This window comes from Ictidomys tridecemlineatus, chromosome 3 (genome assembly GCF_052094955.1).
Source record: "Ictidomys tridecemlineatus isolate mIctTri1 chromosome 3, mIctTri1.hap1, whole genome shotgun sequence".
Taxonomy (NCBI): domain Eukaryota; kingdom Metazoa; phylum Chordata; class Mammalia; order Rodentia; family Sciuridae; genus Ictidomys; species Ictidomys tridecemlineatus.
In genome coordinates, this window is record NC_135479.1 from 145,292,452 (window position 1) to 145,305,549 (window position 13,098).

Below are 13,098 nucleotides of genomic sequence, written 5' to 3' on the forward strand. Positions count from 1 at the left end.
TCAACACCCATCTCGGCCACTCTCTCCAGGACTGCATTTTTGCCTCCATGGGCCTGGAGAGCACTTGCAGGCCTGCCAGTCTTTGGCCTTTGATCAAACCTCTCTCTACCAGCCCTAGGACAGTAATCTACCTCTGCTTCACATGTGCCTCGCCCCACCTTGGTTGAACCCCATTCTGGCTGCTTGGTCTATATGCTGTTTGTGGCTCTGCTTAGTGTATCCTGGCCCTGACATCATTCTGTCCTGGCCCAGCCTAAAGATTCTGCCTGGGAAAATAAGGCAATAGCAATTTGGGGTATGAATGTGAGAGCATGGATTCCCCCACAACCTTGTGCTTCTGAGATCTGTTTGTTGTAAGGTTGCTGTGACCGAGTTCAAGGGCTAGGAAGTCTTTGGAATCATCTCTGCCAGCCCGCTCACTGGGAAGATGAGAAGGAAACTCAAGAACTTGGGTGGGGGGTTGGGGTGGGGTTCAGAGACATAGCCCATACCTAGCAAGTCCATGGGCTCTATCCCATCACCACAAAAAAGGAGGGAATGCAGAGACATGGGGGCTCATGGATCTTCCCTGAGTTCTGGGGACTTCTCTTGCCCTAAGGGCCACAAACTGCCCTCTCCCAGTGGCAGTCTGGTTGCTGGAATTGCCTGGGAGCTGTGCCTGGTACCTGCATCCTAATCCAATCTGCAGATCCAGCTTGTTAATTTTATGCTTCATCAGCTGGCGGCTGCAGGAGCCTCTCGCTCAGGAAGGATGAGGATCCACCGGCATGGCCTGGCTCTCCTCCATTTGACTTTTGTGGGGTTTTTTTTAATTTGTGTTTTTAATTATATAAGTGATGCATGACTACAACCCTACTGTAAAAAGGTTTGAACGTTAAAAAAATAGACAGATGACCCTTTGTACCACCCCTCCTCCAAGTCAGCGCTGTAACGCTTCAGTGTATCCCTTTTGGTGGATGCTGCAGCACAAATCCAGCCTGCTCTGTCCTGCCTTACGAAGGAAAATAAATATGTCCTGGTTCCCAAAGGAACTGGCAAAACTGCACCTATTTAGAAATAGGAACCTGGCTGGGTAGGGAAGAAGGTGTAGGAATCAGTGATAGGGCAAAGAACGAGACAGGACAAGAGATGAAGGGGGTATCCTTACCTTTCGGTCATCTTTGAAGGCATCAGCAGTGGCAGTAAAGTACGGGATGACCTTCTTACAGTGTGGGCACCCTGTGTGAGAGGGAACAGAGCGTCACACACTGAGACTGCAGAGCCAGGGCCACTTCCATGAGCCTCCAGAGAGGCTTTTCCAGGAGTCCCACGTCCTCCCACCCCACCGTCAGGGTCCATGTGTCAACCCTGCTACCTAAACCATCCCATGCTTGATCAGGGGGCTTTCCAGGAGTCCCTGATACAAGCATCCATGAGCTCCTGCCCCAGGACCTCCCATCTACCGTCCCCTCAATCCTTACTCTCCAGGATTCTTCCACAGAGGCTGCCCTCAGGACTAGGAAGAACCTGATCCAGGGAGCAGAGGGAGCTTTGGGTTCAGGAAGAAGCATGTGTGCTCAGGATTCCCGAGCCTGTTACATTCTTCTCTTGCCCCAGGATGACAGAAAAATATCTACACTTCATGACTATAAAGCGGCACTGGGAAAGACAGGGGACGGGGCAACCACTCTGAGCTCCCAAGGTTCATGATCCACTGCTAACTTCTAGACTCCTGGCAAGCCCCACCCTTTGCCCTATACCTTGACCTAGAAACCAGGACAGACTCGAGACAGGCTAGGATGGAAGACGAACTACAGGGGGTCGACAGTAGTCACCAAGCTCCCGGACACTTCCTGTCTCCAGGAAAAGGCCTGTCAAAATGGATGAGGGCCTTCGATATTCTGCTAGTGCGTGCCCTTCCCTGGTGATCTTGTCTCTTGGTCTGTGCATCATCCTGAGCCCTCCATCTGGGGTGCAGGGCAGGACCTTTTTGTGGCCATTTCTCCAGAAGCTTCAGGCTGCTTTGGCCTTCCCCTCAGTGTGAACAGATCAGAGCCCAAACCCACCTCCTCTCTTTCCATTCCCAAGATACTGATGAACAGAACTGCCAAGAGGACAGAATGGCTTTGACCCTGACTGTGGTAATTAATTCTGATCAAAACAGGTGTGAGAGGCCACATGCTCCAGGGGGAGACCTGGCTGTAGCCATAACTTCCTGCCAAACAGCCTGCACATCCCCCGCAAAAGAATGACGTGGTGGGGAACAGAAATAGCTTTGCTCTTCTGCTTTCTCCTTTTTAGAGTAAGATAATAATGACTGGCATTTCAAAGGGTTTTGTGAAACCAAATTAAGGCTAGGCTACAAATTTAATCTGAATTTAATCAGCACTTGAGCTGTGTTCTGAGGTGGGTGGGTGGGCCATATGGTCTGGCTGATGGAGTGGCCGGCTGGGCCAGAACAACATTGGGGGTGGTGGGGAGGGGGCTTAGAGGGATTTCCCCAACATCGGACACAGAAGGAGCAGAAGAGACCTGGGCTGGTTGTGAGTTATATCAGAACTAAATGAGAAAAAGTGCCTAGTGCAGCCTACATGGCAGATACCAGATGGATGACTTTTAATTGCCTAAAATGACAATTACAAGTAACACTTAACTAATTTGTCCTAAAAGACGGATAAAGAGCTCAAACGCATGAAGATGTCACACTCTAAAGGAGTGATATTATATAATTTTCTGAACATTTAAACAACACAAACTATTGGCTAACAATATCTATCAAACTTGCAGGCAGCTACAGGCCCCTGCGCATCCACTAACTGTATTAGGCTGGCTGAAAATCATCTACCCCATCCTCAAAATCTGGTTTCACTATTAATTTTCACTTTTTAACCTCTTTGCTTGTTGAAAGTGTAAATGTTAACTGTCAGATTAGTGCACATTTCTGTACCATCAATTTAAAATTCCTGGGCCTTAGATTAATGGCCTCAGTTGCATCTCATTTTCTCATTATCCAGAAGGAAGAGCATGGCCAGTTAGTAACAAGAGGTCTTTCTCAGAAAGCACACAGAGACATTTCCAAGAGGTGGCAGGTGGATCAGGCAGGCATGCTTTTTAAAAATTGGGGCTTTTAAAAAAAGGCACCCCACTTTGAGGAGCAGGAATAGCCTCCTCCAGAGTTGGGACAGAGGAGTCAAGAGTCAGAGTGGGGTGGAAAGTCCCACAGAGACTGGCCACACTGGCCTAAGAAGGGTTGTCCCCATGACTGGGCCAAACATGGTACAGGGCAATGACACAGCAGGAGGAGGAGGAGTGGGGTGACATGGGAGGCACAGGAATGTAGGAATGAAGTGAGGGTGTGAGGAGATGGGGAAGCAGGAATGGGGGGGGGGAATAAAGAGGTGGGGGTGAAGGGATGAGAGGGATGTAGGGAAGGCAGACGGGGGAGCAGGACGTGAGGGCCAGCTTTTGCTTCTGACTTTCATCAGGTGTTTGACTGCACTGCTTGACCTTTCTGCAATGCTGCAGTGTTTAAATTCTCTTTGTGTCTGCCCTGACCCTCCCTTCTGGGGACTGAGCCCAGGGCCTTAAACATGCCAGGCAAGTGCTCCACCACTGAGCTACATCTCTAGCCTTTTCAAAATTTTATTTTGAGACAGGGTCTTGCTAAGTTACCCAAGCTGGCTGAACTTTCAATTCCCCTGCCTCAGCCTTTGGAGTAGCTGGGATTACACGTGTGCATCACAACGCCGGGTAGCTTCTGTATATAAATGAGTTTAAGGATACTATAGTGTACATAGTTTACATAAGTACATATAATTTTTATTATCAAAAAATATATTTCTTTGTCCATGGGTGGTCTTCCCTTGTCCCCACCCCCCACCCCCATACTGATGAAATTGTATCCCCCAGGTATACTGGGGTAAGTTTTGGAAATAGGGGGGCTGGACTTGTAGCTCAGTGGTAGAGCACTTGCCTAGTACCTGTGAGGCACTGGGTTCCATTCTAGCACCACATAAAAGTAAATAAAGGCATTGTGTCCATATACAAATAAAAAAAATTTAAAAATATTTGGAAATAGAAAAGGACAAAAGAGATGGGAAAACTCTAAGGGCTAAACCTTTGCCAGAAAATGAATCACTGAGCGACAAGGCCCCAAAAGGACTGTCAGAGTAGACGGGAGCCCCTGAGGCATGGCAGGGACATGCATGGTGCTTCCCGTACCATGGGCCAGGACACTGCCCAACATAGCCACTATTTGATCAAAATAGGAGGGTAGGAGTCGCTACCTCAGAATTCCTGGAGATTTAAGAGCCTGTCTGCTCCCTTATCTGGTGGGGCCTTTGTGTCAGTCACGAGGGCCCTCTAGTCAGAGGGCTCTAGCTCAGAGGCCTGGACGCTCTGGGAGAAAGCATTTAATCTGCACTTTGTGACGTCCACCCGGTAACGGGTCAAGGTCTCCTGTAGCCAAGTGCTCACTTGCTAAGAAAACTCTTTCTGAATTGTGCCTGTGACAGAGAGCCACCCAGGCTGAGGAAGGCCTGCCACTAACTTGACACAAGACCCTGAGCAGGTCACACCACTCCTGGGTCTCATCTCTGCCTTCTTTTGCCCTGAAGGAAGATGTTCTCAAAATCCAGTCAGGCTTCTAAGCCCACTCTAAGGACAGTGAGAAGTTCTATAAGGAACTAGGAGAACAAGTCCAGCTCTGACAACAGGTGGAAGCTGAGGGGCAGGAAGGCCACCAACACACACGCATTGGCCACCAGAGAGATGGGGTCGGAGGCCGGGGTCTGCCAGGTCCAGGCAGTGGCCCTTCCCAGCCAGCGAGAGTGAGAAGACATTACAGATTACTGCCACTAGAATAGCGGGGGCAGGAGGGGAGCAAACAGGAGGGCCGGCTACAACTGAGCAGGTTTATGACTAGATTGAGCTGCCTGGCGTCTCCGTAGACAGCAGCTTTTATTATCCTCACTCCATTAAGCTGAGCTGTAACCTGGGGGAGGGAGAGAAGGGCAACAGAACAGTGGGAAATTCTAAGAACCTTTCCTTCTAAGTGTCAATTAACAACTTCAAAATGGGAATACACAAAAACCCGAGGTCACAGACACCCACGGCAGCAGACCTGTCACATCCTCAGCTTATGCTGTGATTAAAATGAGAATCACATGGGACTGGGGATGGGACTGTGCCTGTTCCTGCACCACAGAATCAAACCCAAATGGCTCAGACCCACTGGGAAGGTCACAGGAAGGGGATTCCAAAGTCCCAAAGGCGAAGACAGTGCCTGGAGGAGGAGGAAGAGCAGGAGGAAGAAGAGGGGTGGCAAGGAAGTGGCGGGCCTGGGACAGGCAGCACAAAGAACCCCGGATGGGAGGAGACTGGGCCCCAGCCCAGACAAAGGCAGAGGGCTTTACCCTGAAAAAGGTGCCCCCCAAATGAGGGTGAGACCCCCCCAGGGCTGACAAAAGGAAACCCTGGATATTTAAGGCCTTTTCAGCCGGGGGTGAAACCAAGGAGGCTGGCTCCTAGTAGAGATGCTTCTAGAGTTGACAAGTGGTTGTTCTGGTCCCTGGAGTGTAGTGGGACATGTCTTCTTGGCTTGGGGAGTGGCCCCTCTCACCTCACCCTTCAGGGGAATGAGCTACTTACACGGAGCATAGAACATGACCAAGGTGTGTTTCTTCCTCTTCAGGGTGTCCCGGAAGTTGTCCCCCACCAGATGCAGCACGCTTGTCTGCTGCTCTTCCCAAGTGGGCTCTGGGGGTGGAGGGGCCTCGGGGCTGCAGGAAGCAGGGGTGGGGGAGCAGTTATGAGGAGGGAGTTGGGGATTGACAGGTGTTCCCACCCCCACAGGAACACACCTGAATTCCCTTTGCATTATTTCTGAAATTTCACTGTAAAACCTCCCTTTAAACTCTCACAGGTCCACATCATCCACAAAAAGATTCCTTCTGAGGGAAGCCATTTGTGGAGCTGTGGGAGATCTGCTTCTCTTTTAGGTCAGGCACATCTTTGGATATGGGCCATGAGCCCTCCCCAAGGGTATAGAACCTCTTCTCAGCCCTCCCTCCTGCCCCCTAGGGGCTCCTAAATCATCTTCTTCTCCAAAGCTTTTGTTTTTAGCACAGGCCAAGAAGTAAGGTGGGTCTAGATTCAAATCTGTATCACTAGCCTGTTGTGTGATCTTGGGTAAGTCACTAAATCCCTCTGAGCTTCTATTTTCTTCTCTGTTAAATGAACGCAGTGGCACCTGCATCTGCGATATCAATGAAGAGCAGAGGCAGTTCATGTAGAGCACCTATTTGATCCAGCAATGGGCATTTACTAAGAACTGGGAAGCTCTAATAAGTGACAGGCAGTAAATAAATGCCTGTCCGCTGGTTCCCTCCACTCTGCCTCACACGAGGATACAGAAATTTTGCTGTGGAACGTTCCCCAAAGGCCCATGTGTTAAAGAAGCTGGAGGAGGAAGACCAACTTGGAAGTGCAAAGGAGGAGGAGGGAAGAGTAATGCATTCTAAGTCTTGGTGGGTTGGAAGTAACAGTTCCCAAGAATGACATTATTTGGAAGTGGTAGAAACTTTTAATAGGTGGGGCTTAGTGGGAGGTTTTAGGTCACTGCTGGGTTTGAAGTTCACTGCCACGAACTGAAACCTCTGAAACTGTGAGCCAAAATAAACCTTGTCTCTTTCTAAGTTGATGATCTCAGATATTTGTTACAGTAAAGCCAACTATCAGGGAGCTGCAGGGTCATTTAAAAGCTTTTACTGCCCTTGCTCCCCCTATTCTACAGCCCTCTTTCCCTTCCTCCTCTGAGCAATGTCCCCCCCTGCACTCTCGTCACAGCTACTGCCAGGCTTGGTGCAGAGCCAGCCAGGCACGGAGCTACTCTGACTATACTCACTTTTTTGAGGCCCACTCTGCACCAAAAGCAACCGTGTCCCCTACCTGGCACACAGCCCTTTCTTCCAATTCTATTCCAAGCCTTTGCCGTTCTCAAAAAAGATGTCATCCCTCTGCATGGCTTCAGTGACACCCACAGTTGAGGGTAACTGGAGCCCTGATGCCTGGCTCCAGGTGATTTTCACCCACTTCAGGTAGAGGGCCCGCTATTACTTCCAACCCACCAAGACTTAGAACACATCACTCTTCCCTGCTCCCCCTTTGTACCTCCCAAGTTGGTCTTCCTCCCCCAACTTTCTCATGTTGGCACAGAACTCCTGAGCTTGGGACCAAGACTAGTCCCTCCCCGCTTTCCTGTCTTCCTCCCTTTGTCCTCCAGGCTCCCTGGCTCCATGGATGACACCACCAACCTGACCTTTCTGCTCTTCCCTTATCCTGAATATTGTTTTTTTTTTGGCTGCCGGCCTACAGGCACGTCTCAGTCACCTACAGCTTGGCCACCTGTGCAGACACTGGCAGACACCTTGCACCTCACCTGGCACCGTCTACTCTCCCTGCGTCTGGGTGAGAAGCCTCAATCCTCTACCCGAGAGCCATCTGCTGACCATGTACCACCTGGAGGCTCCCTTCCATGTGCCTGAAAGAACTACAATTTGTCCCTGGGCAGGGTCCTTCATGGCTCTGCACCAAGTTTCTCTTCATCAATGAAACAGGAATAAAAACTCTTATTAAAAAAAGAAATTCCTCAGTAGGATTTGTGATGACACAGGTGTGAGTTAGAAAAGCAAGGGACAGGAAATGTGGCACAGTACGTGCCTTACAAGTGTGGCACCCTGGATTTGATCCCCAGCACTGTGAAAAGGCAAAAGAAAAAGAGATGGGAAAGCTTTCTTCAAAGGCTCAGTGGTATCATCACTTGTCACATATTGTCAATCAAAGCCGCCCTGACAGCTCCAGTCAGTCATAAAAACAACCTCCTTTGAGTATTTCCATGAGAGGCATCATGCTAAGCACTTTTCACACTTAATTCCCTAGACAAGTCTACGGGGGAAGTGCTGTCTCCACTTTACAGAGGGGAAATGGGCTTCGAGGGGTCAAGGACATGGCTCAGGGTCATACTCCCAGAGCAGGTCATACTCCCAGTCCATGAAGACCATGCTTTTCATGTTCTCAATGGTGGAAACTATGCACAGGAAGGACAGAGGCACCTGTGCTCACCACTGTGTGCAGGACTCTGGAGCACTGATGAACAATGATCAATGCTCTGAATCCCTCAGCATCACCAGGACCTATGACCTGATCCTCCCCTGCCTCAGTGCCACCCAGAGCATGGCTGGAATGGCGGGTGTGAATGAATCATAGATACCAGGCACCAGAAGGCTCGGGAGGAGCAAGTACCAGCTCTTCTGGAGGCGAATCACTCCCTCTGGTCCCTCCAACACAGGCCTGCCTTCCCTTAGGATCCAGCCCAAGTGGATGAGCAGGATAAAGTGGGAGAGGCAGACCCAGGCCCTCAGCCTGTTGTCTTCTGCTCGTGCCAACTCTGCTCCTGTTCTTTGTGCTGCTTTTCCCCTAGACACCATGGGGGTGGAGAGTCCCATTCACACCTCTTGAACCAAAGCTTCAGGAATGGGAGTCCCAGAATTCGGCCTTAAAAAAGCACTTCTCACCACGGAATGCTAATTTACATCAAGTTGGAGGACTAATGTCCTGACCAAGTACGTCAATTGAAGCGCTGCTATTTTGCACAGTTCCTGTGTTGTTTTGTGACTTTTCACCGTTCTTTGCACATAGGCATCACTACCCCGTGAACTAGGGACCTCGGCCAAGGCTGGAATGTTTTCCATTATTTTATCTTCCCCAACTGCTGAAGTGAGGAAATCTCCTGAAATACCCAAGCTCTGTGTGAACCTTCGAATCCAGCAAGGGTGTGGTGGGGCAGGCAGAAGAGGGTCGCTCAACTGTGTCCTATACTCAAGCATGGCGGGAGGCTTCCCCTCACAGAGGAGGAAATGCCAACCATCGTGGGCTCTAAACTCCCTGGGTCTTTGGGTCAATAATCACAAAGTTCTCTGGACTCGCAGGCTGTGTGAGTTGAACTGTGTCCCCTCCAAATTCATGTTTTTTGTTTTGGTGACCTTAGTAAACTAACACACAGGCTAAGGGGGCTCTTTGAAAGCTTACCCTAAACCCCAACCTACAGCAGTATACTCTGTGGACACTATAGGAGGCCCAGCAACCACCAGCAAACCTGGGGTGGAATGAAGGTGTCTCTGGATGTGAGTAGCCGTGTGTTCCCTTCATTCACTCAAATGGGAGGAGCTCAACAGAGATGATGAAATGTGGGGCTAGGGAGACTCAAGGGGGACAGGAAAGAGTGGATCTGGTGAAACTGCATCCATGGGGGTGCTGAGAACCCGCTGGCTTGGCATGAGGTCAGGGTGAGAGAGGTGGCCTTAGGACCAAGGATGTCAACTCTGTCTTGGCTCCTGTGAGCCCTGGGCCAAGGACTGTGGGCCAGAGAGTTTACTTCATCTTTTCAAGGGAGTCTCCAGTGGCCCATAGCCAGCAGTCAGGATGTGCCATTAAGATCATAAAACTCACTTCTGCATCCACTCAATAAACTTCTTCTTTGTTCTGAGCGCAGGCACTGCATATTTCTCTCCATTCTTAAAATACTTCAACGTAGGAAACTCTGAGATGTGGAATCTCTCTGCCAGGGCCTTGTTGACAGTGGCATCGACAGCTGCAAGGACACCAGAGCTCTGGGATGGGGGAAAGGCCAACCATGCATTACAGCCTCAGACTTGGTGCTGCTGGAGAGAGGAGCCCAGATGCTGGCCCCACACCCCTCCTGGTCCTTCCGAAGTCTAACTGGGGTGCCTGGTCCCCAGGAGCCACAGATCCCAGGGAACAGCTGAACACTGGCAGGGGCTGAGAGGAGGTTTTGGAAACTGCCCCACCAACCATGCTGGGCAGACTAGGGCCAGCTCCCAATATCAAGGTCCCAGAGAAAATATGGAGTAGGCAGAGGTCACCTGGACAGGTAATGGGAACACGGACCCACAGGCTTTCTGTCCCCCTCCATCCCTGGTGGGGACCCCACATGTCCCAACCAAGATGTGTCAACTGAGGGACACAGAAGCACTGCAGGCCTCCAGGGAGTGGGAGAGCTGCTTTCAGGGCACGCAGGGGATGTCGCTGTAATGATTCTATGTGTCAGTGACTCTTCAAAGGGAAAGGGGAGGGGTCAGGGGAGGAAGCTTACTTCTGCTTCTCCATGGAGGACTTCCGCTGCACTCTCAAACTCTGGCTTCATCTTCTTACAGTGTCCACACCCTGCGGGGGGAGAGCAAGAGAAACCATTTCCATGGCACGAAGACCCTGGTGATGTCCCCTGTGCTGCCTCCCCAAGGCAGCCTGACCCCGTTCCCAGAATCTGGAGTATGTGAGAGAAAAGAAGACAGATGCCAGCTCAAAGAGCTCTTCAGCCTAATCCATTGGGGTGGGCTGGGATGGCAGGGTGCCCAAGAGACAAAAGTGAGACGACTACGTAACAACACTTGCAACACAAATACAGCCCCGGTGTGCCGGGCACTGATCTAGAGTTTTATATCCTCACGCTGGCCCTACAGGTAGGAACTGACAGGATCTCCATTTCACAGATGGAAAAACTGAGGCACCAAGAGCATGGGGGACTGCCCTTAGCTGCACACACAACCACAGATCATAGAGCCAGGCTGAAAATCAAAGTAACCCAGCTGGAGGCCACGGCATGGGAAACACATGCCTCCTATTCCATCATCATGTCTAGATCTGAGTTAATAAGATCTCATAGAAGCAAAAGTGAATTTTTCCCAGGGAAAATTAAGTTCTAGTTGTCCCCACAGGAGAGGGGTTATGATGCAACAGACAAAAAGATTTGACTTCCTGTTTCCAAATGAATAGCATTTTTCTTGGGACAAAGACAGCTGTGCCCTTTTCTCACAACCACATGAATGCAGTCGGATGTCATGAAGAATAACATAGGAAGGAAACAGGCACGATGTGCAGATGACATCAGGATTGGGATAAACTCTTCATTTTCATAGAAAGAGTGCTCTCTGGCTTTCGGTGCTGGAGGGGTGACGAGGTGAGACCATCAGGACTGACTCAAGGCTGCAGGCTGCTCTGGAGGGGAACTGACTGCATGGGCACCCCGCATACACCAGGCTCAGCGGATGCCAAGATGTAACTCAGCCTTCTTGGGGCGTGCTACTATGTGGGAGCTCACAGCACAGAAATTCTGATTGTTAGGACAAAGAGATTCAAGAGTCACGGAAGACAGACTTGTATGATCAGAGACCTCCTACGTCCTTCCAAGAGCCACCTGAGCCACAGAATCAGCCTCCATTGAGCCCTGAGCGGGGATGAAGGTTCTTGTTTCTCCTCCAAGGTCACTGCGACGAGAGTCAGTTTCCCCCTTACTCCTTCCCTTCTATTCTTCAGTCCATCCTTGCCCGGCCCCTCCCAGGGACAAGGGGCCTCAGAGTAGCTACTCCCACTACTGGTAACATAAAACCTAACGGATCATCAAATTCCCAGGCAGTGCCATCAAGCCCCTCCTCTGGAAAGAGCACCTGGGACTGGACGCAGTCAAGAAAACTGACCTGGACGGAATCCAGCCCGGGCAGCAGCTGCAGTTCTTAGCTACACCAAAAGGCTGGTTCTTCCCAAGGGGGTATGTGGCAGAGTGACACCACAAAACTCCTCAGCTTGGAAGCTCCACAGGGCCCAGTGGACAGGAAGGAGAGAGAGCGCCAAACACAGGCTCCTTGCATAGGGAGCTCCTTACTCCAGCTGGGCCGCAATGGGAGGAGAGGGGAGGCTTTTCCTTGGGCTCTTACTGCTTAAAGATAGAGAGGAACATGGTCTTCAGTAGAGAGGGAAATGGCGCTTTCAAGAGATGAACCAGAAAATGCACTTCCTGTCCCCATCCCTACACCCTGGGGAGCTGAAGGCTTCTCCCTTGGACCCTGCCACATGCTATACACACATTACACTGTCATCATGCAGGTTCCACCTACCAGAATGTGGTACCTAAAAGGCAGGCCCTGGGGGTTTTCTACCTTGTACCTCCACAGCAAAAAGGGTCATCATTTAATAGAAACATTAAGTATTTATTGGTTGGCAAGAAAAAAACATTGTTGAGAGCCATGCTGAGTCGGAATGACGCATGGCATTTTTGCCAGAACACAGTGGTTGAGAGGTGATGCCAGCAAGCCATTGAGATGATAATGGTTATGTTAGCTGTGTATTCAATTGTACTGAATTAAGTAATTAGTAGAGGGTTTGGGAAGACTTCTAGAGGAGGCAGATGACAGGACCCGTGGAGGGGAGTAAGAGGGGCAGGACCCAGACCCCACTCCGGCAGAGCAAGAGTAGCCCAGAGGAACAGGGACGCCCCAGGCCCCACTCAGCAGTGCGAATTCTGCCTCGGAGACCAAGGAGGGGCCACTGTCCTAAGGCTCAGACGCCCTGTCCCAGGACTTGTAGAGGGATCAAGGTCATCGCTATTTTGAATAATAAGAACATTATTTCCCATAAGTGAACTTCTAGTGACATCATAATCCATGTGTCATTTTCTAAACAATCAGTTTACAAAAGAGTCGATAAGGCAAGTTGGTCGTTTGTTTTCCCCACAGAAACCACTTTATACTCGGATTACAAGCAGATTCCCCGGAGTGACAGGATGTACCTGAAGCACACACAGTGTTTCCATCTCACTGAATCTGCCCCCAGATGGGAAGGCACAGCCTACAACCCAGCTGGAGACCCAGAGCCGCCCCTCCTGCTGGGCAACAAGAGAGCTCCATCAGGGCAGAGGGCGGTGGCAGGCCTCGGGGCCACTGCCTCTAACAGAATTTCCTCCCGGCATCCCCCACAATGACGCAGCTACACCTCCAATTTCATGAATGACTTCCGAGGGATCTCAAATCCCCTCACTGGCTCATAGAACTCAGATCCCAGGTCAAGAGGCCAGGGCAGAAGACTGCCCAAAGCTGAGCCAATCCTTTCCCCAGAGGAGGTCCACGGAAGGACCTGGACAGCCACTCCACTGATGTCCTTCCATGCCACTCCACAGGTCAGCAGCCAATGGAACATTCTGTGGAAGGTTCTACTGACTTACCACGGAAAAAAAATTAAGATTTAAAAATGTATTTGATTCTAATTAGG

At 50.5% G+C, this 13,098-nt stretch overlaps 1 protein-coding gene across 2 annotated transcripts in view; it reads right to left on the reverse strand.

Moving 5' to 3' along the window:
- Pdia5 (protein disulfide isomerase family A member 5) overlaps window positions 1–13,098 on the reverse strand; it is an 89,750-nt gene that overhangs the window by 6,216 nt on the left and 70,436 nt on the right. For both annotated transcript variants that reach the window (XM_005338888.3, XM_078044115.1), the window contains 4 exons: window positions 10,151–10,221; window positions 9,487–9,647; window positions 5,629–5,759; window positions 1,148–1,218 (listed from right to left, as the gene is read on the reverse strand). In XM_005338888.3, the coding sequence (XP_005338945.1) occupies window positions 1,148–1,218; window positions 5,629–5,759; window positions 9,487–9,647; window positions 10,151–10,221 (434 nt within the window). The remainder of the gene's footprint in view (window positions 1–1,147; window positions 1,219–5,628; window positions 5,760–9,486; window positions 9,648–10,150; window positions 10,222–13,098) is intronic.